General features: G+C 42.8%; 2 protein-coding genes across 5 annotated transcripts; one reads left to right on the top strand and one right to left on the bottom strand.

Annotated features, from left to right (window-relative positions):
* Nucleotides 1-2,730: 2,730 nt before the first annotated feature.
* Nucleotides 2,731-3,843, top strand: LOC117350365 (olfactory receptor 5F1-like). The gene has a single exon (XM_033924635.1). It carries the CDS (start codon nt 2,878-2,880, stop codon nt 3,841-3,843), a length of 966 nt encoding a protein of 321 aa, XP_033780526.1. The 5' UTR covers nt 2,731-2,877.
* A 795-nt stretch (nt 3,844-4,638) lies between these two features.
* On the bottom strand, nt 4,639-25,612 carry LOC117350032 (killer cell lectin-like receptor subfamily B member 1B allele C). 4 transcript variants are annotated; one of them, XM_033923918.1, is made up of 7 exons: nt 25,494-25,612; nt 14,591-16,254; nt 13,640-13,765; nt 13,295-13,363; nt 12,008-12,201; nt 8,283-8,395; nt 4,639-5,321 (listed from the first exon to the last, which is right to left on the bottom strand). In XM_033923918.1, the coding sequence occupies exons 2-7, from the start codon at nt 14,691-14,693 to the stop codon at nt 5,174-5,176; spliced, it is 753 nt and encodes a 250-aa protein (XP_033779809.1). In that variant the 5' UTR covers nt 14,694-16,254; nt 25,494-25,612; the 3' UTR covers nt 4,639-5,173. The 4 variants fall into 4 exon arrangements, with proteins under 4 accessions (XP_033779809.1, XP_033779808.1, XP_033779810.1 ...); XM_033923917.1 differs by lacking the exon at nt 25,494-25,612 and having other exon boundaries at nt 14,591-17,883; XM_033923919.1 differs by lacking the exon at nt 25,494-25,612 and having other exon boundaries at nt 12,008-12,162; nt 14,591-17,883.
* Between the last annotated feature and the right edge of the window lie 329 nt (nt 25,613-25,941).

Below are 25,941 nucleotides of genomic sequence, written 5' to 3'. Positions count from 1 at the left end.
CGTCCTTAATACGATGATTTTTACTGTATGGGATTTACTTGGATAGATATTGGGCATCAGCTGGTCTACTCTGAGTTAGGAAATAAGCGGGCGAAATAGTTTATGACCTTCCAAGAGTCAAGAATAAAATGTAACTTAGCAAGTTCTCGAAGATTTTAGTGTCTTCATTTGGGGCACTGTATCTTCCAAAATGGCTTTGAAATTGTTTTAAGTGTTTGCAGAATGAACTTCCTGATGGTAATCAAATCGAAGAAAAGGTGTAGGAAGAGGACAAAGAGACCCAAGTGGAACCAGTGCAATCGGAGATTCTTTGGAACAAGTCACCGCAATATTTTATTGCTCATAAGGCAGTTGGGATAATGGTAAAAATTCACAAACTCTTCATGCAGGAAGATAAGAAATGTTGGTTTTGCCACAGAGATGTAGGAAACTCTCACGTATGTCTCTGCAACATGGGGTTTTCGTGAAGAGTCGAGGATATGCCAGATAATTAATTGTTGCCTAATTATTTTTTGGAAATTGTTAACAATTCTGGAAAATATTTCTTTCTGTAATAAGAAATAGATGTGTTCTCTTTATGTCATTGAAAAAATGTATCTTTATTGACTGGAAGGAGAGTTTCTGCCTAGAAATATATACGTATATTATTTGGTGAGATATGATGAATTGATATGAAGCTATTGTAGTGGGTTTTAGTTGTATGACGAGAGAAAATGTTGTATAATGTAGTGATATTAGTCCCTACCAACTGTATTAATGTTATATTTACTAGTTGTAAACTTCGTTACAAAAAATTCTTTTTAATTCAAAAACGTAAAAAGAAACTGAGGACCAAGGAAGAAGAGAGTGCTTGTTTTAAGACTGCAGGCTGTGATCACTTTTGTAAGAATTATCCCATGACTATGTGGGATGAAGTTGCACATGAGAAGTCAAATCAAACCTCATTCAGAAAAAAACAGAAGACTCACCTCTTTGACAACTAATAAATGTTTCAGCTTCTGCCTGTCGCCACCCCCTCCACCTCCACCTAGGTCCCTCCACTTGTCTCTCTTCGCCCCTTTTTTCCTCCCGTCTCCTTTCCCCTCCTGATCTCTGTTCAGTCACTTTGAGCTTGTTGAGGTTTGTGCGACTCACAAATGGAAGATTAGATTAGATTAGAAGATGAAGTTTCATCTGAAAATTTAAGGCCTGATATTCACCAACTGAGTTATTCCCAAATATTCTGTCGGGCTCTGCGCAGGCTTTGGCTTTAAATATCCGATTTATTTTTAAGATGGTTAAAACATGCTGCTTAAGTCGATTTTCATCATTTAAGCAGACTTTTATGTAATCCCATTTATGCAGTAAGCCTGGCCACTTTAGGGTTGTCTATCATAATTAGATTATAAACTCTATTTAATGTACAGGGCTGCGTCTGGTAGCGCTATAGAAATAATAAATTGTTGTTGAATTTCAGCACTTAAGTGGACGAATGCTGACTCCACCCCCCAGAATGCTCCCAACATTTTCGGCTTTGAGTTTGGAGCTAACCACGATATTCAGTGGCACTTTGCCAGTTAAGTGAAACATAGAAACATAGAACATAGAAGATGACGGCAGAAAAGGGCTACAGCCCATCAAGTCTGCCCACTCTGCTTACCCACCCCCTGTCTATGCCCTAATGACCCAATTTCCTTATCTTGACCCTCATAGGGATCCCACATGGGTATCCCATTTATTCTTAAAGTGCTGCAAAATATTAGCAGGTAGTCCCAACCAAGCAATTTATCCAGTCAGCAGGCAGCTAAAATTACTTTAAATATCGGCCCTGAGGCTCTTACGTTTCTCTGAAAATAGGACACAGATTTAGAAGCGTAACCTAAGATCTAGGGTCTTTTAGAATACGAGAGCCTTTATATTTTAAGAAAGTTAAGACGCTTAAACATATATAGGCAAAGGAAATAAGAGAAACCATACAACTGAGGTTCCCTCTTAGTGCACGAAATGTGGTGGTGGTGGTGATGGTGGGGAGGTGGAATAAGGAATGACCCTAGAATTTCTAGACATGCGGTTGAAGTGGTAAGAGAAGGAAAACTGGGTACGATTGACACCATTGTCATGGCATAAATGAGAAGGAAAGGGGGCTAGAAGACCTTGCCAACAATTCTGCTGCTCTGTCCAAAGTTGGAAGAGCTGGCCAATGAAAACCAGGTATTTTTCTGAGCAGTAAGGATCTCAGGACATAGGACTATGGGAAAGAGCCAGAGGAAATGGTTAACCCTGGTCTATCCGAAGCTAGCTCTGCAAATGATGAAGAAGAAGAAGAGTTGGGATGCTAAAGCAATGACATGGATGCTGCTTACAAGGTAGGGTGTGGAGAGAAGAGTGGAGATCACTTCAACAGTTACATTTTAGAAGTGAAAGAAATCCCATGAATCCCACCCTGGATGATATTCTTGTGTTTATGGAAGACAAAATTTGTAGACAAAACAGAGAGGGGAATTTGACTGTCAGAAGCATATGGTTTAACACTATAAAGGCATCATGTGATGAAAAGGTCTCTTGAAAGGAAATTTGGATAGCTTAATGGGTATATATATGATTTTACCTGATTCATTAATGTCTCACTGAGAAAAGTCTGTTTTATAAATAACCTGTGCACTTGAATGTAACACACCCTGAGTTTGGATTTAGGAAGTCAAATCTCAAATCTGAAATCCAAATCTAACAAGAAGAGCTAATTCTATGGATGCAAAATTTACTTATTCAAATACAATATGAAGAAGATGTGATCAGTGATTCCCGTGGGAAAACGGTGGCAAACTTAGCCTATATTCTTTGTTTTGTTAGGTGTGATGTCCTCGGAAAGATCCTGAACGACTCTTCTGAGCAGGAAATATGGTCATCAAGTGGACAAGCAGAAACCACACAGCTGTCACGGGATTCATCATTCTAGGATTTTCCGATGTCCATGAACTGCAATCTTTCATTAGCTTTCTGGTTTTAGTTGTCTATGTGTTGAACCTACTGGGGAACCTCACCATTTTAGTTGCAATCAACCTAGACTCTCGCCTACACACCCCGATGTACTTTTTTCTCGGCAACTTGTCCATCTTGGACATTTGCTATGCGACAGACACACTCCATAAGATTCTGGACAGCTTCTTCACCGGCAGCAAGTTTAGTCCTTTCGTTGCGTGCATGGTGCAGATGTACTTTTTTACGACTTTTGCGTGCTCCGAGTTCTACCTTCTCTCGGTCATGGCCTATGACCGTTACGTAGCCATATGCAATCCCTTGCGCTACTCAGTCATCATGAACAAGAGAGTCTGCATGCTGCTAGCTGCTGTGTCCTGGGCAATTAGTTTTTCGGGGTCAGTGCCGTATCCCCTGATGGTCTCTCAGTTATCTTTCTGCAAGTCCAATGAAATCAATCATTTCTTCTGCGACCTCACAGCACTGTTGAAGCTTTCTTGCAGCGAGACCCTCCCCGTGGAGCTCACAGTTTTAATAGAAAGTGGGGTCTTCGGGATGAGCCCGTTTATCTTAACCCTTACTTCCTACGTCTACATCATCTCCACCATCCTGAGGATCCGATCCACGGAGGGAAGGCGCAAGGCCTTTTCCACCTGCTCCACCCACCTTACTGCTGTTATTCTCTTCTATGGGACTGTCATGTGCACATACCTGAGGCCAGCCTCGATGTATTCCCTGAATCGAGATAAAGTCTTTGTTCTCTTGTACACAGCCGTAATCCCAGCTTTAAACCCTGTTATCTACAGCTTGAAGAATAAGCAAGTCAAAGATGCATTAAAGAAAGTGGTATATGGAAAAATATTTTCGTCTGCGATGCCAAAAGAGTGATATATTAGAAATTGGGTTTAGTGCTATGTTATTAAAAGGTTTCAAATGCTATGCATTGCATCTGCCCAACCTTGAATTTTCCTGCATTTTTGCATGAATACAAATTAGATATCATATATACTCGAATATAAACCTGGATTTTTGGGCCAAAAAATTGGCCCAAAAATGGGGGTCCTGGTTTATATTTGGGTCAATGCCCCTCCCAGAATTTTTTTTAAGTCCACTGCTGCAAGGCTCTGCTCCCCTTCTCCTCCCTGCCCTATCATACCTCTGCTGATATCGTAGTGGAGGTGCAGGTGCAGCGGGTCCTCTGCCAATCCATGGTGGAGGTGTAGCGGGCAGGAGCAAGCTTTTCAAACTCCTGACCCGCTGCTAACCGGCTGTGCGATCGAATTTCCTCATCTGAGCGGCACGAGCAGCAGCACGATTTGGCACTGCTTCTCGGCGCTCAGCGGCTTTCTTACTGGCTCCCGCAAATTCTTGTGAGAATTTACAAAGAGGGTGGTTGATGCCTGGAATGCCCTCCTAAGGGAGGTAGTGGAGAGGAAAATGGTGACAGAGTTCAAACAAGCATGGGATGAACACAGAGGATCTCTAATCAGAAAATAATAGCAAATATTGAAGAGCTAAGGCCAGTACTGGGCAAACTTGCACGGTCTTTGTCTGTATATGGCCGTTTGGTTGAGGACGGGCTGGGGAGGGCTTTGATGGCTGGGATGGTTTAGATGGGCTAGAATGAGTTTGACGGAGACTTCAGTAGATGGAACCTAAGCACAGTATCGGGCAGAGCTTTGGGTTGTGGCCCAGAAATAGCTAAGAAGAAGGGAAATTTAAATTAAATCAGTAATTTAAGGAGTGGGTAGGGTTGGGCAGACTGGATGGACCATTCGGGCCTTTATCTGCCGCCATCATCATCTATTAGATTATATTGCTTTCAAATTTGGAAAAAATTAGGATTCACCTCAAATGTGAAATGCTAGGTAGTAGGTGATTCTTTTTCTTTTATTTGAAAATGTTCTTTTAGGATCTGTTGTAATAAAATTTGTTATTAATGTCTGGGGATTTATATATTGTTGTTGCAATGATTTGAAAAGCCAAGTTTGCACCCCAGCATGCGAGGTGTCAGGCAACAGGTGAAGTGTTTTCATTCACAACAGCTAAAGGATCAATAAATGGGATTTAAAATCCATCTTTTTTATCTTCTGTTTGTTAATGTTCCTTTAGAATCCACATGTAAGGGTCTGTTGTAATCAAACTGTTATTAATGTCTGGGTCACTTGGTCTCTGTGAGATAAATGATCTGTGTCTGAATGTCTTCTTGTCTTTTTTCCTAACACTTTCCTTCAGCAGAGAGGCTCTTTCCACCCTTCCCAGCTTTCTTCTGGCAAATCCAGTTAGCGACATTGTTGCAGGAGTCGGAATCATAGTGACCATTAGCTACTGACACACACCTGCCCATTCCCGTGGATACAGAGAACCTGCAACAGAAAAGAAGAGCTTGGATTTATTACAGAACGCAGAGCACTGAAAACAGCAGGGCGTCAGAAAACGGTGACTCTTGAGCGGAATCAAAATTAGGTGGGAGCTGTGAGGAAGCAGATTAAAGAGAGGGAGAAACAGTGAAGAGGAGCGGGGGGGGGGGGGGGGGGGCAAAAGATGAGCAACAGACATATAATTTCAGGACATGACATTACTGATTCAAGCATCCTGTTCCATTGACATAAAGACCCTGTCCTGGCAGGAGAGATTCTTCACTTACTGTGACATGAAACCTGCAGGAACATGTCACTATATGGACCTGCCGCCCCTGTACTCAGCAACTCTACATGAAAATAGAAATTATACTAATATCTGCAATGTAAAAAGAAACGGAACTTAGGAATAATGCAAAGAAAGGAAATTTTGCATAGAATAACCTTTTAAGATTTTGAGTACTGACCATGGATATTCAGTTCTGGGTTGTTTCTGGTGACAGTACTGAATCTCTGGCATAGCGAGAGTAGGAGGCACCCAGGGCAGTAGCGCCTCCATGCTCCCTCCTCTCTGCTTCTCCCGTGCCTCCCCGCGCCACACTTGTACCCTCCCTTTCCCCCGTACCTCTTTAAATCTTTGCCAGTATGAGAAGCTTCTCAGGCTTACTGCTCAGGCCAGCGCTGGCTTTTCCTCTGACGTCACTTCCTGGCCCTGTGACCAGGAAGTGATTTCAGAGGGGAGCCAGGCTGGTATGAGCAGCAGGCTCAAGAAGTTGCTCATGCTGGCGAAGATTTAAAGAGGTACCGGGGGGAAGGAAGGGGATGAGCATGACAAGTAGGGGTAGCAGAGAGATGCCAGTGCCCGGGTCAATCCCCCCCCCACCCATTACTACGCTTCTGCATTGAATATCTGAGTTTTTTGGCAGCATGAATTTAACCAGCTAAGGCCCAGATTCACTAAAGATGGCAACTCAATTGCTGTTAGTTGATTCTCTGGCTGAATTTTAAACAGCGATTGATTCACTATCAAGTTGGCATGGAAATGATTTACACGGAGGTGCAAATCATTTGCACACAAACTCCCCGACTCAATCGTCGGTGAAGAGCTGTTGGGAGCCTTTTTTTTTTTTTTAATGGCACATATTTTGCATGCATTACACATGCAAAATATCTGTCCCATAAAAAGAAAAAAAGTCCCCCACCGCCGATGACGGCCCTCCCCAACCACCCCTGACAAACAAGGCCCCCCACTAAGCCAGGCATCCCCGAGCCACTGTCCCGTCCCCCCAAACCCAAAATAAATGGTAGTAAGGATGCCCAATTCCTCCTGCTATGCAGAACACCCCCACCATGGCTTCTCCTGTGCTAGGCACCCCGGAGACACTTCACCTCTAACCTAAAAAAACAGCAGGAGAGATGCCCACCCCCAACCCCCCTCCAAAATGGCAGGAGGGATGCCCACTTACTCCTGCCACCAGACGCCCCCCCCCCACCTCCCCGAACCTCCCCCATACCTTTTTAAAATGTTGGAAGAAGGAAGCCCGCTCTCAGGCTCCTGCTTTGGGCCCACCTGTCTAAATGATGGGCCTTCCCCTCGCCAGTGCATCATGTGATGCATGGAGTGAGGCCAAAGGCCCTGATTGGTTCAGACACCTAAAGATCCTCCCAAGGGCTAGGGTCATAGGCGTCTGAGTTAATCCAGGATACTGAGGGAAGAGCCTAAAGTCCTAATTAGTCAAACCAATTGGTCAAGCCAATCAGGGCCTTAGGCTCCTCCCTCAGTATCCTTAGTCCAATAAAAAGCTGTTATCTTATATTCTGATTTTTACTTTTTATTTAATACAGTTTAGAAAGCTAGTGAGGATGGAGCTTTTTTTTTCACTTTCAAGAAACTGCTGGTTTTTTTTAGGTTGGGTTAGAAGAGGTGAAACACACAGATATATTTAATTTTCATTCATTTGGGCTGCTAAAACCTGAGGGAACGGTACAATTTAGGGGGTGAAGAGTTTTTGTAAATGAAAGAGGAGTGGGACTTGGGTGTGATAGTATGTGATGATCTTAAGGTTGCCAAACAGGTTAAATAGATGACGGCAAAAGCTATAAGGATGCTTGGATGCATAGGGAGAGGAATAGCCAGTAGGAAAAAGGAGGTATTGATGCCCCTGTATAAGACTCTGGTGAGACTTCTTTTAGAATATTGTGTACAATTGTGGAGGCCGCACCTTCAAAAAGATATAAAAAGGATGCAGTCGGTCCAGAGGAAGGCTACTAAAATGGTGTGTGGTCTTTGTGATAAGGCGTATGGGGACAGACAATCTGTATACTTGGAGGAAAGACGGGAGAGGGGAGATATGATAGAACTGTTTAAATACCTACCTAATATAAATGTGCATGAGTCGAGTCTCTTTCATTTGAAAGGAAACTCTGCAATGAGAGGGCATAGGATGAAGTTAAGTAATCTGAGGAAATACTTTTTTATAGAAAGGGTGGTAGATGCGTGAACAGTCTTCTGGAAGAGGTGGTGGAGACAGAGACTGTGTCTGAATGGAAAACAAAGATGAAAATGTTATAATGCCCTTGTATCGCTCTATGGTACGGCTGGATCTCAAAAAAGATATAGCGGAATTAAAAAAGGTAGAGAGAAGGGCGACAAAAATGCTAAAAGGAATGGGACGACTTCCCTATGAGGAAAGAGTAAAGCAGCTAGAGCTCTTCAGCTTGGAGAAGATGGCTCAGGGGTGATATGATAGAAGTCTATAAAATACTGAGTGGAATGGAAAGGGTAGAAGTAACATTAGGGGGTGCAATCTGGATAATTGCCCTAAGCTTCCAGCTTCCTGCCCAAATACAACAGAAAGCTCCAAACCCAGCCCAAAGATAAAGGAAGGAAGGATTATCTCATGATGCTACATAAGATTTGCAGATTGAGGGTTTAAAATTAGAAAAACATGCTGAGGAGAAACTTACAGTGTTCCATTGATGAATGAGGAGCCATCCACCCATTTTGAAGAATTCCCCAGTGCCGGGATGTGAAGTCCAATCCAGTGGTGATTGTTCTGTTTCCTGTTCTTTATAAAATCCTGTGCAAACAGAAAGCAGACACCGTATGTCTCAGTGTAACAAACACTCAAACAAGAAAAAGGCTAAATAGAGGAGAGGTTAAGTGGCACCTGAACTCATCATGAAAGTTATAATATTACGAATTATTTCGTAAACCCAAAACATCCTCGGCCTCTCCCATCCCCTGGATCTACAATCAAAGAAGCAGTAGTATTTATTTATTTGCTGCCTTTTTGAAATAAATTCATCTAAGGGCTCCTTTCAAAGGTGTGCAAGGGTTTTTAGAGCACGCACAAAATTACCGCGTGCTATTGCGTGCGGTATCCAAAAATCTACCGCCTCCTAAAAAGGATGCAGTAGTGGCTAGCGTGCTTGGGAATTTAACGCGCGCTAAGGCCCTAGCGCACCTTTCTAAAAGGAGCCCTAAGTGTGCAGCAAGAAAAATCTATATTGCAAATCCCACAGCGGCATTAAATAATCGTTGGAATTTATAAATAATGAGTTAATTGTTTATCATTTGCATAGAAGACTGAGGGGTCCTTTTACAAAGCCGCGGTAGGGGTTTAACGTGCGGAATACCGCCTGTTAAACCACCTGCCGCGCTAGTCCCTAACGCCTCCATTGACGAGGTGTTAGGTTTTCTGCTTGCCACGGGGGTTAGCACATAATTAAATGTCCGACGCGCTAACCCCACTAGCGCGGCTTTGTTAAAGGACCCCTGAGTATCGGGATGTTGCGGAGCAAAGTAAAAGGGGGGACTTATAAGAACATAAGAAACGCCTTCACTGGATCAGACTCTAGGTCATAGAAACATAGAAATAGACGGCAGATAAGGGCCCACGGCTCATCAAGTCTGCCCACCTTAATGTCCCTCCCCTACCTTTGCCCTGTGAATAGATCCCATGTGCCGATCCCATTTGGCCTTAAAATCAGGCACGCTGCTGGCCTCAATCACCTGTAGTGGAAGACTATTCCAGCGATCAACCACTCTTTCAGTGAAAAAGAATTTCCTGGTGTCACCTCGTAGTTTCCCGCCCCTGATTTTCAACGGATGCCCTCTTGTTGTCGTGGGACCCTTGAAAAAGAAGATATCTTCCTCCGCCTCGATGCGGCCCGTAAGATACTTGAACGTCTCGATCATGTCCCCCCTCTCTCTGCGCTCCTCGAGCGAGTATAGCTGTAATTTGTCAAGCCGTTCTTCGTATGGAAGATCCTTGAGTCCCGAGACCATCCGGGTGGCCATTCTTTGCACCGACTCCAGTCTCAGCACATCCTTGCGATAATGCAGCCTCCAGAATTGCACACAGTATTCCAGGTGGGGCCTCACCATGGATCTATACAATGGCATAATGACTTCCGCCTTACGACTGACGAAACCCCTTCGTATGCAGCCCATGATTTGTCTTGCCTTGGACGAAGCCTGCTCCACTTGATTGGCAGACTTCATGTCCTCACTGACGATTACCCCCAAGTCTCGTTCTGCTACCGTTTTTGCTAGGATCTCGCCATTAAGGGTATAAGACTTGCATGGATTCTGGCTGCCCAGGTGCATAACTTTGCATTTTTTGGCATTGAAGTTGAGTTGCCATGTCCTAGACCATCGCTCCAGTAGGAGTAGGTCGTGCATCATGTTGTCGGGCACTGAATCTTCATCTGTTGTGCATTTGCCCACTACATTACTCAGGTCCATCTAGTCCGGTGACCCGCACATGCGGAGGCCAAGCTAGGTGCTCCCTGTTGGAGACCCTGATTTCCCGTATCCCTCGATGTGATTTGCAAGAAGGTGTGCATCCAACTTGCGTTTGAATCCCAGAACGGTAGTCTCCATCACAACCTCCTCCGGGAGAGCATTCCAAGCGTCCACCACTCTCTGTGCGAAACAGAACTTCATGACATTTGTCCTGGACCTGCTACCTCTCAGTTTCAGTCTATGACCTCTTGTCCGTGTCACATCTGAAAAAGTGAATAATGCTGTTTCTTGGTCTATTTTGTCAAATCCTTTTAATATTTTAAAAGTCTTTATCATATCTCCTCGCAGTCTCCTCTTTTCAAGGTGAACAGTCCCAGTTTTCCGAGGCGTTTTTTATAGCTCAAATTCTCCATACCTTCGATTAGTTTCGTGGCTCGCCTCTGCACCTTCTCCAGCAGGGTTATATCTTTCTTAAGGTATGGAGACCAGTGTTGGACACAATACTCCAAGTGTGGTCTGACCATTGCTCTATAAAGCGGCATTATGACATCCGCCGATCTACTCGTGATGCCCTTCTTTATCATGCCCAACATCCTGTTCTTGAAAAAGCCTTTGGGCGAAACTTGTTGAACCCTTAGGTCCCACCCGAGGTTCATACATACAACTAGTAGAGATATAACCAAATCTAAAGCTAAGTACAAGAGCTTGTTAATTTTTATAGAAAATGTTTTTGAAAAATGATAATTATATGCACATATGAATTGCATGAAGCACAAAGCACTTTAGAAAAAAATACTAATTAAGATCTGATGATGAATTAAAGCCATAAAATAAAATAAGCCTATGAATAATTTGGCTGGTGGTTGGCACAATCTGAAGACTGTAGAAAAAAGAGAAAAAATAAGCAAATGATAAACAATTAACTCATTAAATTCCAACAATTATTTAATGCCGCTGTGGGATTTGCAATATATATTATATTGACAGCATCAAGAACAATATTGGGCTATTGTAGTATATCAGGCAAGAAAAATCTAGGCATAAGAAATAATTATAGCAGTAAAATATTCAAATGACGATACATATATCTAGTATTGTAAACAAAGTTAACACAGTACACGAGAAAACATTTTGATAGGCGGCATAGGGTGTAAATGGAGATGGAAGACAGTGACAGGAGTTACTTAAGGAAACACTGAGCATGCCGAGAAGTGTTAAATATCTAACTCTACGTTCATCCCATTCCTCTTGTTTACATCAATCGCATTCAGCCCTGAAGAGGAACCTTTCTAGACAAAAAAGCTCACTGTCTTTCTCTTGGCAGCTGAACTCTCCTTGCCAGCTATTTCTACTTTCACTTCCTTTTGATGGCACTTCTCACTAACTACTTTGATGCATTTTTTTAATGTGACTGGCCAATGTAAAAGAAAGAAATATAGATATACAGGATGAAGGAAAAATATAACCCCATAGAGGATTTTTTTTGCCATTTTCTCAGCAACCACTTGAAATTTCAGTGGGAAATTTTAAGCTTTATTTCATGTTAGTATCTATGTTACCATGTGCTGAGTGCAATGAGATTATCTTTAAACATGGCAAAGTTACAGACTTTTCAGTGCAGACCACCAAGCGATTTTCACATGTTTAAATAAAGTTATCATTATTTGAAGTTTACTGATGTAGACTTCTATAAACAATAATCTGAATTTCAATATTTTGTATTTGATGAGTATGATAATTTTCAGATCAAGATGATAAGGGGACGGAATTCCTCTCGTATGAGGAAAGACTAAAACGGTTAGGGCTCTTCAGCTTGGAAAAGAGACGGCTGAGGGGAGATAGGATTGAAGTAGAACGGGTACAAGTGGATCGATTTTTCACTCCGTCAGAAATGACAAAGACACTCAGGGAGGCTGTTACTGTGGTAGATATGAGAACTCACCCTCTCCTCCTGGTCCTTTATCACTAGGAGGTCAGAGTCCTTCTCTCTGCAGTCCTCACGGCTGCGGTTCCAGTTCCTTTCCTCTTTAGAGAAGTAATAACACTTTCCCCTGTGCAAGACCCAGTTCAGGGGGCACCACTCAGTCCCATTTCCTTCTCCAGAAAGATTAGCCCATTGGGGGTTGATGGATGGTTCTAGAAGACAATAAATGCATCAAATAAAAAGTACAATCTCTTACATAAGTCACAAATTATATAAACACAGAACTGCAGTTCTACAGACTAACCCCACAGTGGCAGTAAACCTCCACTATTAATGAGGTTTGGTGGTTTTAGGGCAGCACATCTTCTCTCCTTCACCCTACCCTTTTTTCTGTTTTATTTTGCTCTTCTCTTGTTCCTCCCCAACTCCTCTTCATCCAATTACTTCCCAATCCCCTCATCTCACTTCCCAAACCTCTTTCGCACAGTTCTTCAACTCATCCTTCTCCATTCCCCCTCTTTTACCTTTCCTACATCTTTCTTTGCCCCTGCTCCTCTTCCTCAACCTTCCCTTCTTCATCTCATGTTCCACCCTCCCTTTCCCCATCTGTCACTTTCCTTCAATCTTCAATGTCCCTTCATTTCCCTCTATCCTTCTTGCTTCACTCTTTCCTTCCTTTCACCTTTCATTATTTCCAACCCCCACCTCAATTCTCTCCACATATTTATCCTCTTTCTTCCCATCACTGTCCTCTTCCATTTGAAGCTTGGAGTTCAAGTTTATTAAGCCCATCAAGGAACCATCTCAGTGGTTTACAAAGCTCCATTGTAAGGTTAAGAGAGTGAGAAAGGTTGTATGGAGTAGGGTGAAAGTCATGACAGTTTTCATTACCATCCCTTCCATCCTTCCCCATTTCTTCCCCCTTTCCATGAGATGCTGGACACCTTAAGAGTAGAGAAGTAAGGGAAGGGGGTAGGTGGTCTAGAGAAGGGAATGAAGTGCTGGACTACAGGGAGAAGAGGGCCTTGAGTCACTTCAGTGGGGAAAGGGAATCAATATAGCTGAAATTTCACCCAGGGCATTAGATACCAATGGACCAGCTCTGCAGATATACCAGGATCAGAGAAGCCCCGTAACAGCCCCAGCTCTGTGTTTCAGGGATGTTATAAGTGTAGCTAAGAGACAGAAGATGGGATGCCCAGAGATTCTCCAGTAATGAGCAACAAACTCTCTCTCAAAAGAATCGTTGAGTCTCTCAACTCGGTGTTAGCTACTTCCCCAGGTGTAACCCCTGAGCAGAAATACCTGCAGTGTCCTTCATACTACTGGTTGGGGCCAATCCAGTCTGTCCTTCCTGCTGGGAGCACTGGGAACCTGTGACAAGAGAAAGCACAAGGGAGTCACAGAGCAGAATGTGAAACCTAGAAGGAAAACCTCGATTCTCACTCTTTCTCTTTATTTCTATGCATTCCTCTACTCTTTCCCTCTTTCCTTATTTCTCCATCTGTCTCTTTCCTCTCTGTAAATATTTCTATAATATTAAATGATCTATTTTCACTTCTTTCTCTCCCTCTGTTCCACAGTCTGTCTTTCTGCTGTTACTCAAACCCTAAATCCAATCAGACCCATTTCTGTTGGGCTTATACTTACAGAGACGGAGCTGCAGAACCATCATCAGTACCAGAACAGCTTGTGATAAGCCCAGAACTATAGCCAGGGTCCTCCAAACTAGGAGCTCTCGGGAGGATGAGGAGAAACACTGGACCCAATATCTTCCTTCACAGAAACAGAGGTTAAGGGTTAGTGTTTTAGGGAAATTGATCTGGTGGTAAAAGTCCTAGAGGGCTCTGAGATCTTTCTGGCCTTCTCTTTGGCTTCCAGCTCAAACACTTTGCATTCACTTTGCATTCACAAGTGGAAATTGATTATAAAGCTCTGGATCTGATTTATTTTGGATCCAACAGTTTCCTTCTCTTTGGGCTTCCAACTCAATCAGAATTTGCTTCTATTGGGTTATGGCACCAAGATCCTTTATTCTCCATTAACTGGGATGTTTCCCTTATTCATACCCCTCACTTGACTCGGTCCACAGTGGCAGTGTCTAGCCAAACCATGGATCTCCATAATCCAAAGAACCTGCACCCTGGTTCTGGTCGTAAGGTGTTGTTTTGTCTGAACCTCCCTCCCTGTGATGGGTCTTTGGGCAGTACCTCTGCAGCCACCCCAGCCAGCCTTGAGAGCAGAAGCCAAGCTTAGGAATGAAACTCTGATCCGTTTGCATGTCAGAGCATATTAAAAACATATGTGTATGAAAAGGAGAGATAACACAAACATGTGGTACACGCCAAGAATCATTGACCCAAGAATGTTACCTATTCCACTGCCTGAACTCCTGGACTGTAAAAACTGATTCCCTTGATTAGAAAACAAAGTTGTTTCAATCACTATGGTCCCCACCGCTCTCTGTATTTCAGATCTGTTCTGCCTACTGGAATGTAATTCTAATTTCCAGGATTGTACCAGCCTCTGAAAAGACCCAAGTGATCATCCATGACCTCCATTCCCCGAAGCATCCTGGTTCTGACCTGTGGAGTAATGTACCTTCTTCCTGAGTCCCTTCCTTCTCCAGTGCTGCAGTGACCTCCATCAGAGGGATCCCACACAGTGCAGGAGACAACGATGAGGGCTCTGCTGGTTTCTGCATCCTCTGAGTATCAATTTAATACCTCAGGAACAGGAGGAGTTTCAGCATCACCCACAGAGGCAGCTAAACAGACCCTTCCTTTTAGGTAGAGAGGAAAGGAAAAGCTGAAGCATCTGACACACAGACCCTCCTCTCCAGCCATGTCCCAACAGAGAACACCCTTTGGCAGAGCCAGGAAGTAGCATGAGAGGTATGTAATTGACAAACTCAGGTTCTGATATCCTCTCAAGCAGAATATCTGTAACTGTAGACTATAACAGGCAGAAATTCGTGCCTTCCAACAACTTTTCTCCATTCCTTCCCCCCTTTTGGAGATCCTGTGCATCTACTCTCACTCTGGTGGCCATTATGGCTGTGTGGGCATGCTGAAGCCTGGCTTCCTGTAGTGGGCAAGTGACTGATTCTAATGGTGACCAGGGTGGAAACAAACCTGGTGGGACTTCACTAACCCAAATGAAAAGGTCATAAAGATCTTGCTGTATACATCCCTTTGGGACCTCACTGACAACAAACACACGATAGATAGCTGGAGCAAAGGAGATAGGAAGTAGTGGTCAAGGGAGTATTTGAGAAATGTGTTAGCCACTCTGTTTTCCTGTCTCTGCAGAACATTGGACAGCTGGTGCACGAAGGCCTGAGCTCTCTCAGCTTCTACAAACCAAAAAATATCACCTCTGCCTAGTGTTTCTATGATGAAAAAAATGCAGGAAGAAATTATTAGCTTGATTTTAACTCAGCAGTCTAGAGATATTTTTGAATTTATGTTTTACTATATGACCCAAAAAAGTGGGTTTGTGATGATTTAAAATTAATTTTACCAATTTTTGCGAGGGGGGGGTCATGTTTTCTCACACATTGATTTCAAACATGTCTTGTAAGCTTTTTTGCTCAGGCAAATTGATTGAACGCACTTTAATTTGTAAGTAATTGTGTATAAGATCAAATTTTCTGCTCCTAAAAGTTTTAGGGGTCCTTTTATCAAGCTGCGCTAGTGGGGTTAGTGCGTCAGACATTTCATCACGCGGTATTTCGCGCATTAAACCCCTACCACAGCTTGATAAAAGGACCCCCTAGGCATCCAAATGATTCATGTCTGCTCATGAATATACATTAGCACATTATCTAGGGACACAGACAATTTATCAATCTAACAGATTGATTTTAGATTGATTTTTGGCAGAGGGGAGGTTCCTCCATTTCGGTTGTGAAGAGGAATATTTTCTATGCCAGGTCTCTGCTTCTGTCACGTTCTGAACAGATTTCAAATAACATAAATAGAAACAGGGTACAGCATTAACTAAAACATATTCAAAGACTTGGAAGAGTTAAAGTTTTTTGATGTTTCTCAGTTAAACTGTGGTCTGTTACTTACGCTGTGTAATTTGTTCTGAAGTATGGAGATTCTCCCAACTGTCCAAGCTCACAGAGAAATGGTTGAAGCTGAAGACATGGTGGGCTGTGAGTTTGGCCATGAATCCCCCATGTCTCTGATGAAAATATGTATTACACACTCACTTAAAGTTAAGATTCCCATTGGCGCGATGCCAACACTCCCCATGCGCTTAAAATAAAGATACACCAAATTAATCAGGATGTATTTATTTATATCACTTGTATTTGGAGCAGTTTACATTCAGGTACTCTAGTATTTCTCCCTATCTGTCCCAGCGGCCTCACATCTAACTGGAAAATATTACGAAGGTGAAATGAGTTTTTGGAATTCCTAACATTGGATGAAAGGTCAGAGGGTACAACTTCCAAACAACTCACCACCAGCAAGAAACTGTTACTACCACAATATTTCCAAGGAAATCGCTTGTTTTCACTTTCCAAAAATACTAGGACTATTTGTCCCTGTCCCTGTGGATAACTGCGGGAAGTCATTCTGTGTCATTCTTTAGTGTCTATCTCAACCTCAGTCCTTCTACACCAGTATTCTTCAACGCAAGGTTGGACGGTCAGTGGTTGTGCCCTTTCATACTCTGATTCTTCCCTCTCTCCTTAAAGGATGATATGGGGCTCATTTCCTTTGGCTAACCACGGGAATGGGAACAAATTCTGTCCCCAGGTCTGAGCATGCAATGAAGCTACTAAGTATTAGAATTAAAACAAACCAGAGAAAAAAATGCTTCACTCAAAATGTGTAATTCAACTCTGGACTTCTTTGCATGTTATTTTCCCTCCACTGCAGCTCCTTGTGATTCTGGGCAAGTCACTTAACCCTCCATTGTGGAGAGTCACAAGGAACTACAGTAGAGAAAACAATAATAATATACCTTTTATTGTGTGCTTACAAATTAAATTGAAATGCAGCCCTAAAAAAATATTAAAGAATAAAAATTAATGAAAAGAAATACAAAATGCAGATTGAGAAATTACACATTAAACGAGCTAAAACAGTATGCAGAATAGGAAGCCTAATCCCTAAATATGGGCCCCATTTAGAAAGCCGTGGTACAGATTTCCATGTGGCAAATGCGAGACAGCCCATTTCAGAATAAAATGTAAGATTTTCACTCTTGATAAAGCTTCAAAATAAGATTCTCACCAGTTTCTGTACTGGTGTACCCAGCTATCTTTCTTCATCTACCATATCTTATACCCCTCTCTAGACTCAAAACAGATTGGTTCTCCCTAACCCTCAACAGACTCATCTGGAATCAACACATCACTCTGTTTTTTATTTTCTTCCACCACGCTTCTGGAATTCCTTCTCTGATTTAGTAAGAACCAGTCATTCCCCCGCTTCAAGAACTTACAAAAAAAAAATCAATTTTTCATCTGATCCCAGAGATTGATATACGCATCCAGATTTGCTGGGATAGCACATTGCAGACTTTAGCCTTTTTTGCTTGTTGTATGTGTGGCTAAATGTAGGGTTACCAGATTTTACTTACGTAAAATCCAGATCCATAGACCTGCCCCCAGGCCTACCCAGTTCCAGCCATCCCCTCCCCGTTACGCCCATGCCATCTCCAGCTTCGCCCCTAGCTCTTCCCCCCTCAGCCTGCTCGTTCATCGAGAAGGCATCCGTGGATGCTCAGATGCCCCTCCTGATGTGATCTGCTTTTCAAAACCCAAAGTGCCGGGTTTTGAGAAGCTATCCGGACATGCCCTCTAAAAAGAGGACATGTCTGGGTAAATCCGGACTTCTGGTAACCCTAGTTGAATGCATCTTTCCTGTCGATTATTGGTGTTTTTATTATATTTGTTGCATGGGAATCACTACTGCAGCTTTGTAAAAGGGGCCCTCAATTCCTGTTTGCTGCACACTTATTATTGATTTAACACCTATGCCACCAAAAACTCTAGGCGGTTAACTTCCTACTGTGGCTTGGTAAAAGGGGCCCTATATTTTCATACCCATTTCTTCCCCCTACCCATTATATGTTCATCAAGTCTTTGTCCACCGTCAGTGTATTCACTCAGTAATTGGGCAGAGATCAGTAAAGAACAGACTGTTTATAATTTATTTATTTATTCATTCGATTTTCTATACTATTCTCCCAGGGGAGCTCAGAATGGTCCACATGAATTAATTCAGGTATTTAAGCATTTTCCCCTGTCTGTCCAGGTGGGCTTACAATCTATCTGATATACCTGGGGTATAGAGGGACTAAGTGACCTGTCCAAGGTCATAAGGAACAGCGTGTATCAAAACCCACAACCACATGTGCTGAGGTTGCAGTTCCAACTCCTGCGCCACACTCTCAGACATAGTCATTAGTGATGACATGAAAACTGCCAATCAAGTGGAGAAAGCTTCATCCAAGGCTAGACAAATGATGGGTTGTATCCGTAGAAGTTTCGTCAGCCGAAAGCCCGAAGTCATAATGCCGTTGTACAGATCCATGGTGAGACCTCATCTGGAATATTGTGTACAATTCTGGAGGCCACATTACCAAAAAGATGTGCTGAGAGTTGAGTCGGTTCAGTGAATGGCCAACAGGATGGTCTCGGGACTCGAGGATCTCCCGTATGAGGAACGGCTGGGTAAGTTGCAGCTATACTCACTCGAGGAGCACAGAGAGAGGGGAGACATGATTGAGACGTTCAAATATGTCACAGGCCTTATCGAGGTGGAAGAAGATATCTTTTTTCTTAAAGGACCAATGGCAACAAGAGGGCATCTGTTGAAAATCAGGGGTGGGAAACTTCATGGTGACACCAGGAAGTATTTCTTCACCGAAAGGGTGGTTGATCATTGGAAAGATCTTCCACTGCAGGTAATTGAGGCCAACAGCGTGCCAGATTTTAAGAAAAAATGGGATAAGCATGTGGGATCTCTTCATGGAAGAAATTAGGGGGGTGGGTCATTAGAGTGGGCAGACTTGATGGCCCATGGCCTTTTTCTGCCGTCATTTTCTATGTTTCTATGAGATAGCATGACAAACATTGACAGGGATGGCAAAACATAGTTAAGAGAATGGTTAAAGTTAAGGAGCAGATCCACCCTAAGCTGTATGGGTAACGTGACCATTAATTTTTTTCCTCAAAACGGGACAACCCCCACCCCTGCGCATCTCCCCCCTTGCTGACCCATCTCTCTCCCGCTAATCGTGAGACTGAAATACCTCGTAACAAACGGCAACGTAGGCAGCAATCTAGACAGGCTGCTTCGATCCTCCCGCCCGGGTGTACCTCTACCACATCATTGATGATGTCATCAGCAATGCGGCATACGGAACACCCCGGTGAGAGAAGGCAGCATGCCTGTCTAGATTGCTGCCGACGTTGCCGTTACAAGGTATTTTGGTCTCGCGGTTGGCGAGGGAGAGATGGAAGGGTCAGCGGAGGGGGACGGGGTTTGGGGGGGGGGAGAAGCACCGTTGCCGAAGACTAGGGCTTATTTTGGGGGGTAGGCCTTATTTTAGGGTAAACATGGTAGGGGGCTGCTCTTTCTGAAGGGCCATTTCGACATCCAAAAGCTGGGGACAACGGGACAGGCAACCTAAAAACAGGATGGTCCGGTCCAAAACGGGACGTATGGTCAAGTTATGTATGGGGAAACTGTGATGAGTCCTACATGAACCTGGATGGGTAGATTAGCAAATACAAGATGGAAAAGGCGAGACTCATAGGAGGTTATGTTTTGCTCTTTTAAACGTATAAACTGCCTTTTGCACGGCAGACATGGAAAGAAGCTTAACTAGAACAAGTATATAAAGCGTGAGGGCAATTGGCAGGCGCCAAATTTTTCCCTCCACGTTCCAAGCCTCTTTGTGGTTCCAAAGTCACCGCCCTTTCAGGAAGTGGGGGGGGGGGGTGGGACGTCTCTGCGTCATTCTCGTGCGTTCCAAGCCTCTTCCTGGTTGAACGTTTCAGCCTTTTAAGGCAGGAAGCACTCTGTCTGCCGCTGGTCTTTAAGGCACCGGCAAAGGGAGTCTTTCACCGCAGGTCTCATCTCTACCCCCCCCCCCACCCCGTCCTCCAGGTTCTGACGGTTCTTTGAATGTTTTGGGGCGAAGTCGCCAGGCAGCGCTGGAAGAGAGGGAGGCAGCCAATGAGAGAGGCTTTCTGTCTTTCATTGGTCGGCGTAGATCATGTGGCGCTCTCGTGAGGGGGCTTGTCCTCTCGCGTGCCGGTATAAGTTGCGCGTGGGCGCTAGCGCGCCGGTTGGTGCCAGGTGTTCGCGCCATTTTTTTTTGGGCAAGCTCCCAAGGAGCATTTTAGAATAGCTTTGGGGGGAAAATGTGCTGGTGCCTGGCCACCAGTAATCTTTGAATCTTGGGGGCTGAAATGCTTATGTGCTGTGTCTTTAAGCTGGCTTTGAACTGCCCCCCCCCTCCCAATTCCACACTAAGGGCCAGATGCACAAAATCCTGGGGGTTGCTGTGGGGCCAATTAATTGTCTGATTTGAAAACAGAAATTGACGATCAGACAATTTTGCGGACCGTCCGATTAGTGGCGGAGAAAGCGCCTGATGCCCACATGTGCAGAGCTGGCAGGAGAAGAAGCCCTGAAGCAGCCTCCTTGCCACTTAGTTATTCAGGACAAGGAAGAGTAGTTTTGATGAGGAGAATTGTGCAGAATATAAGGGGGGGGGAGGGCAGAACTAATATGGCCCCCATAACTAATATGCATTAGATACACTTTTAGTTAGGGCTCTGAAAGACACTACACTTCCCCCTCCGTATTCGCAAATTCCGTATCTACGGATTTGCTTATTTGCAGTTTTAGTTAAAAAAATGCATTTTCATTTTTCAGGCTATTTTAAGCCCTATAAGCCCCCCCCCCCCACCCCCTTAAGCCTTACCTGGTGGTCTAGCGGGTTTTCAGGGCAGGAGCAATCTTCCCACGCTCCTGCCCCATGCAGATCGCTCACAGGAAATGGCTCAAGAAACTACGGGAGCTCAAGGCAGCCATTTTCTGTGAGTGATCTGCACAGGGCAGAACCGGCCCTGCCTCGAACCCCCACGAATACGGAGGGGGGGAAGTGTAATATTATAGCTGAATAATAGAAATCCTTCACACGCAGCAAAATATAAACAACCGAATTCACAGAGTCCATATTTTTCCTTCATAGAACAAAATATTATGGTTTAATGTCTAAAACAAGATGCTGGAGCCATAATGAAAGGTCACTTGGACACACAAAGTCAGAGGCGTGAAGAAAATACAAGAGATTTATTCACAGCATGCATGCTGGACCCCTGAGCTCCAAGCTGGCTCAGAAGTGCCGAAACCAGGAAGTTACAGAGATATTTATTCATTTTTCTGGTTATACAACTGAATTCTAGAAAAAGCTTTTCACGTGTTACTTTTCTTAACACTCATTGGTTCTAAGCTCACACTAGCAGGTCACTAGCAGGACACTTATCTAACTCTTACAGTTAAATGTACAGAAGGGCAGGGTACATCATGGCTCAAACTCTTATCTATTCAGCTTACAATGTGGTAAGGTAGGGACATACATTTTAGGCAGATGAAGTCAATAAATTATACACTGTTTTCAGCTATGTAGGCCAGAGCAATATTTTAAACAACAGTTAACCATTTCATGACCCTACAATAACATAGCAGACTTATGCAAATAAACTAAAAGTCACGCACATTTGTCCCTTGAGAAGTTAGGGGTAAACATGTGACTATAACCATGTGGCTGAAGAACACTGTCTTGGGCCCGATGGACGTGTCGGCACCTCTGAACCGGCAGAAAATTTCTGTGGACTGACACCGGTCCACGGACCTGTGGTTGAAGAACACTGGTCTAGAAGACACTTAACTGCTTTGTGTGAAGTCTTTTACATATCAGAGGCTGCTACAAACTATGCTGTTTTATCAATAGATGCAATACTTCGTCGCTAAACCTGTTAAAATTATTGTAGTGATGATTATTAAACGCATGGTGATTTTTGTGCATATGGACCTGTGTTCTTTGTAAACATTAAAGACTGAAGGTAGTAAATGTGTTAAGTGTCTAAACATTAAAAAACAAGCATGGGCATAATTGCTTTATATAGTGCCCCACTTTATAAAATATTACTCTCAAAATATTCCTTAAAGATCGGAAAAGGACTTGAGCATCCTTGATCTCATTAGTAGGGGTGTAAAATGTATCCATAGTAGTGCTGCATAGAGAATGGCATGGGGACAAATTTGTCCCTTCCCCATTCCTGCAAACTCTGTCCTTATCTGCATGAGCCTTGAACACTTTAAAATCATAAGTGTTCGAGGCTTGTGCAGTTAAAAGGCAAAGTTTGCAGGAATGAGACGGGGAAATTGAATTCCTTCAGTGACAGGGACAAATCTCAACCCTTTGCTGGAGGTACACCTAGTCAGTTGGGTTTTTAGGATCACCACAATGGATATGCATATGAAAAGAAAAATTTGATCATGTTAACTTCCGTTTTACAGAAAGCTCATTGGTTACCCATAAACCACATAATTACTTATAAATTAGCACTATTGATGAATAAAACATTAATGAACCAAACTCCCGCATTCTTAGACTCCTGATTCCATATGTTCCAACTAGATCCTTAAGATCTTAGGAGAAATCCCTCCTTTCAATCCCTTCCCTAAGATTCATTTACACGCAGAGGGACACGATTTTCTCCATTACGGCACCGCAAACATGGAATTCACTGCTGATATATATCAGGGAAGAAAAGTTGCTTAACAAGTTTAAAGGTCTTTTAAAAAGCTCTTCAAATATTCCTCAGAGAGCTATTATCCCTCTAAAAAAAAAATTAATGGGTAACAATTCCCTATCCTAATGTTCTAATCACTTTGGACCACCTACTCATGCATCATCTCAAGATGCCTCCGATGATACCACCCATCTACCATTTAGCACATGTTCCAACTTCAAGCCTCCATCTCTAGCTAACCTTCTCAAAGCCTTTCAATCTATAAACACACCTAACAATCCAACAGAGAGTATTCCCCCCTTGATTCTCAAAAAATTATTTCCTTTTTTTGGACCATTTCTCCTGGAAATGATAACTAAAAGTCTTTCCGATAGTTTTGTCCCTAAAGCTTGGAAATCAGCTCTTGTTTTCTCAAAATTAAAAAATCTGAACTTCGATTCAACTTTGCCAGCAAATTTCCATCCTATCGCCAATCTCCCTCTTCTTTCCAAACTTACAGAGAAAATCATCCATAACCAACTTGCTGAATTCATCGACAAAACTCATGCCCTACATCCACATCAAACTGGCTTCCGTTCTTCTTATTCCAACGAATTATCATTGCTAGGTCTTATTTCAACTATATATTATTTTCTTGACCACCAAAAAATCTGTTCTTCTTATTTCTCTAGACCTGTCCACAGCATTCGATACAATAGACCACCCTCTCCTTATCGACCGACTCTAAGACTGCGGTCTTACAGGTTCAGCTCTTTTATGGTTTATTTCATACTTTACTGAACGTAGTTTCAAAGTACACTCGAAGGAGGAAACCTCTCCGCCCATAACTCAAACTTACGGCGTCCCTCAAGGTTCCATACTATCTCCCTTATTATTTAACATCTTTATGTCGCCTCACTCTAGCCCAGTCAATCAGTTTCACAATCTTTGCTTACGCGGATGACATTCAATTACTTCACCCTGTTGATACTTCAAAATATCCCGGAAATACAAGAAATCAATAATAAATTAGATAAAATAAGTGATTGGCTTCAAGTAAATAAACTTTCTCTTAACTTCAATAAGTCATGAGGCCTACTTTTTCCAACCAAAAAGAACGAAACGATAATAGGAAAAATCTCCATCAAATCTCACCCCATAAAAATAGAAACAAAAATAAAATTACTCGGGGTAATCATAGATACAGATTTAACATTTCATGATCAAATCAGTGCAGTGGTAAAAACCTGCTTTTATAAGCTTCGGCTTATTCGTTCTCTAACGTCCATTCTTGACACTGTAGCAATCACAACCCTAGTTCACTCTCTAGTTATTTCTCATCTTGACTATTGTAATTCCCTCTATAACGGAATTCCTCAAAAAGAATTACGACGTCTACAGCTTATTCAAAACACGGTAATAAAACTTATATATAAGTTAGGGAAATATAATCATGTCACCCGTCTTCTGAAAGAAGCTCACTGGTTACCCATTACACATCACATTACCTACAAAACCGTTATGCTAGTCTTCAAAATCAAACATTCCCATCAACCTTTTCTCGATAAGCTTCTCACCCCTTGTCGCCCTTCACGGACTCTCAGATCAGCTGATCAGAACTTACTTTCTATTCCTTCTATAAAGGAATTTTTCTATACCAGAAAATCTAATTTCTCAGTAGTAGCTCCAACCTTATGGAATGCTCTGCCATCTCAACTTCGCCACAAAAAATTAATCAATAAATTCAAGATAAATTTAAAAACATTCCTATTTCAAGATGCATTCTACTGCTCTTGATCCTTCTCATCTTCAAATCAGCCAACTGCTTTTAAGAAGCGATCCCATCCCCAATGTTTTATCCCTTTCCCTTCCATTTCCTTTCAACCTTTTTTTTTTTTTTTTTGAAGTTTTTAAACCTTTAATAATGTAACTTACCCCCCTCCCTTTCTTTTCTTTATCATCACTTTCCAGTTCGTCTTGTCAATGTCTTCAATGTACACTTCCCTTCCCTTCTTTAAACTTTATTCCTTACTAGTATTATTTTTATTCTTCTTTTAACATTTTATTGTAAACCGGCTAGATTCCCCTAGATGGTCGGTATATTAAAAATTAATAAACTTGAAACTTCTTTTCTCCTAAACATTGTAGTTCAACCTGTTTCTCTCTTGTTTTGTGTATTGGCAGTCTTAAAGTATGTATTTTTTTAACTAAAACCCTTTTTTTATATTTGTAAATCGCATTGAAACATCTGCATGCAACTAGCTTCCATCTAAATGCAGATGATTCTCACGCATATTCATTGTGATGATCCTGAAAACGCTGTTAAGTTGCTTCCCGAAGAGGGTTGAGACGCACTGGTCTAGAACAGTGTTCTTCAACCCTTTGACACTTCTGGACCGGTGGAAATAAAATAATTATTTTGTGGACCGGCAGTTGACGAACACTGGGCTAAGTCATGCCCATCTCTGCCCCAGACAACACATAATGGTTAACCACAAAATTAAAATACACAAATCACACTGTATGCTTTTCAACATTCATTCCTACCAGAAAACAGATAATCCCATGCAAATGCAGAACCAAAAACTAAAAGTAATAATATTTACAAAAAAATCCTAAGATGCAAGCAGTACAACCCCAGAGGAAAATAAACAAATGCATTTCTTCCTGAACAGACAGCAGATGTATATCAATCACTAAATAAAAAAATAAAAGCATTCCTCCTACCATTGTCTCTCTTCCTCCATGCTGTGCCTTGCTTTCTGGTCTGCTCCCCGATGTTATGTTCGGGCCAGTCCACGGTGCGATCAACGCGGCGTCTTCGGGATGGCTTCCTGAGTGCTGCTGTGGGCAGTGGCTCCTCGTGCGTGTACCGCGCATCATCTGGAAGCCTTCCCTCTGACGTTGCGACATCAGAGAGAATGATTCCAGATGAGGTGCGGGATGCATGTAAGAACCTTTTTCCACGGCTTTGTGCACTGCAGCACTCTGGGAGCCGGCCTGAAGACGCCGCATTGATCGCACCATGGACCAGCGGCTGAAGAACACTGTCTTGGGCCTGATGGACGTGCCGGTGGTTGAAGAACACTGGTCTAGAAGACACTTAACTGCTTTGTGTGAAGTCTTTTCCCCAACTGTCTGCAGGGGGAGCTGTTGTGTTGACTTGGGGCACTGG

The sequence above is a fragment of the Geotrypetes seraphini genome, chromosome 16 (assembly GCF_902459505.1).
Source record: "Geotrypetes seraphini chromosome 16, aGeoSer1.1, whole genome shotgun sequence".
Classification (NCBI taxonomy): Eukaryota; Metazoa; Chordata; class Amphibia; order Gymnophiona; family Dermophiidae; genus Geotrypetes; species Geotrypetes seraphini.
The sequence above is the reverse complement of the archived record's forward strand: the minus strand, read 5'-3'. Positions and strand labels throughout refer to the sequence as shown.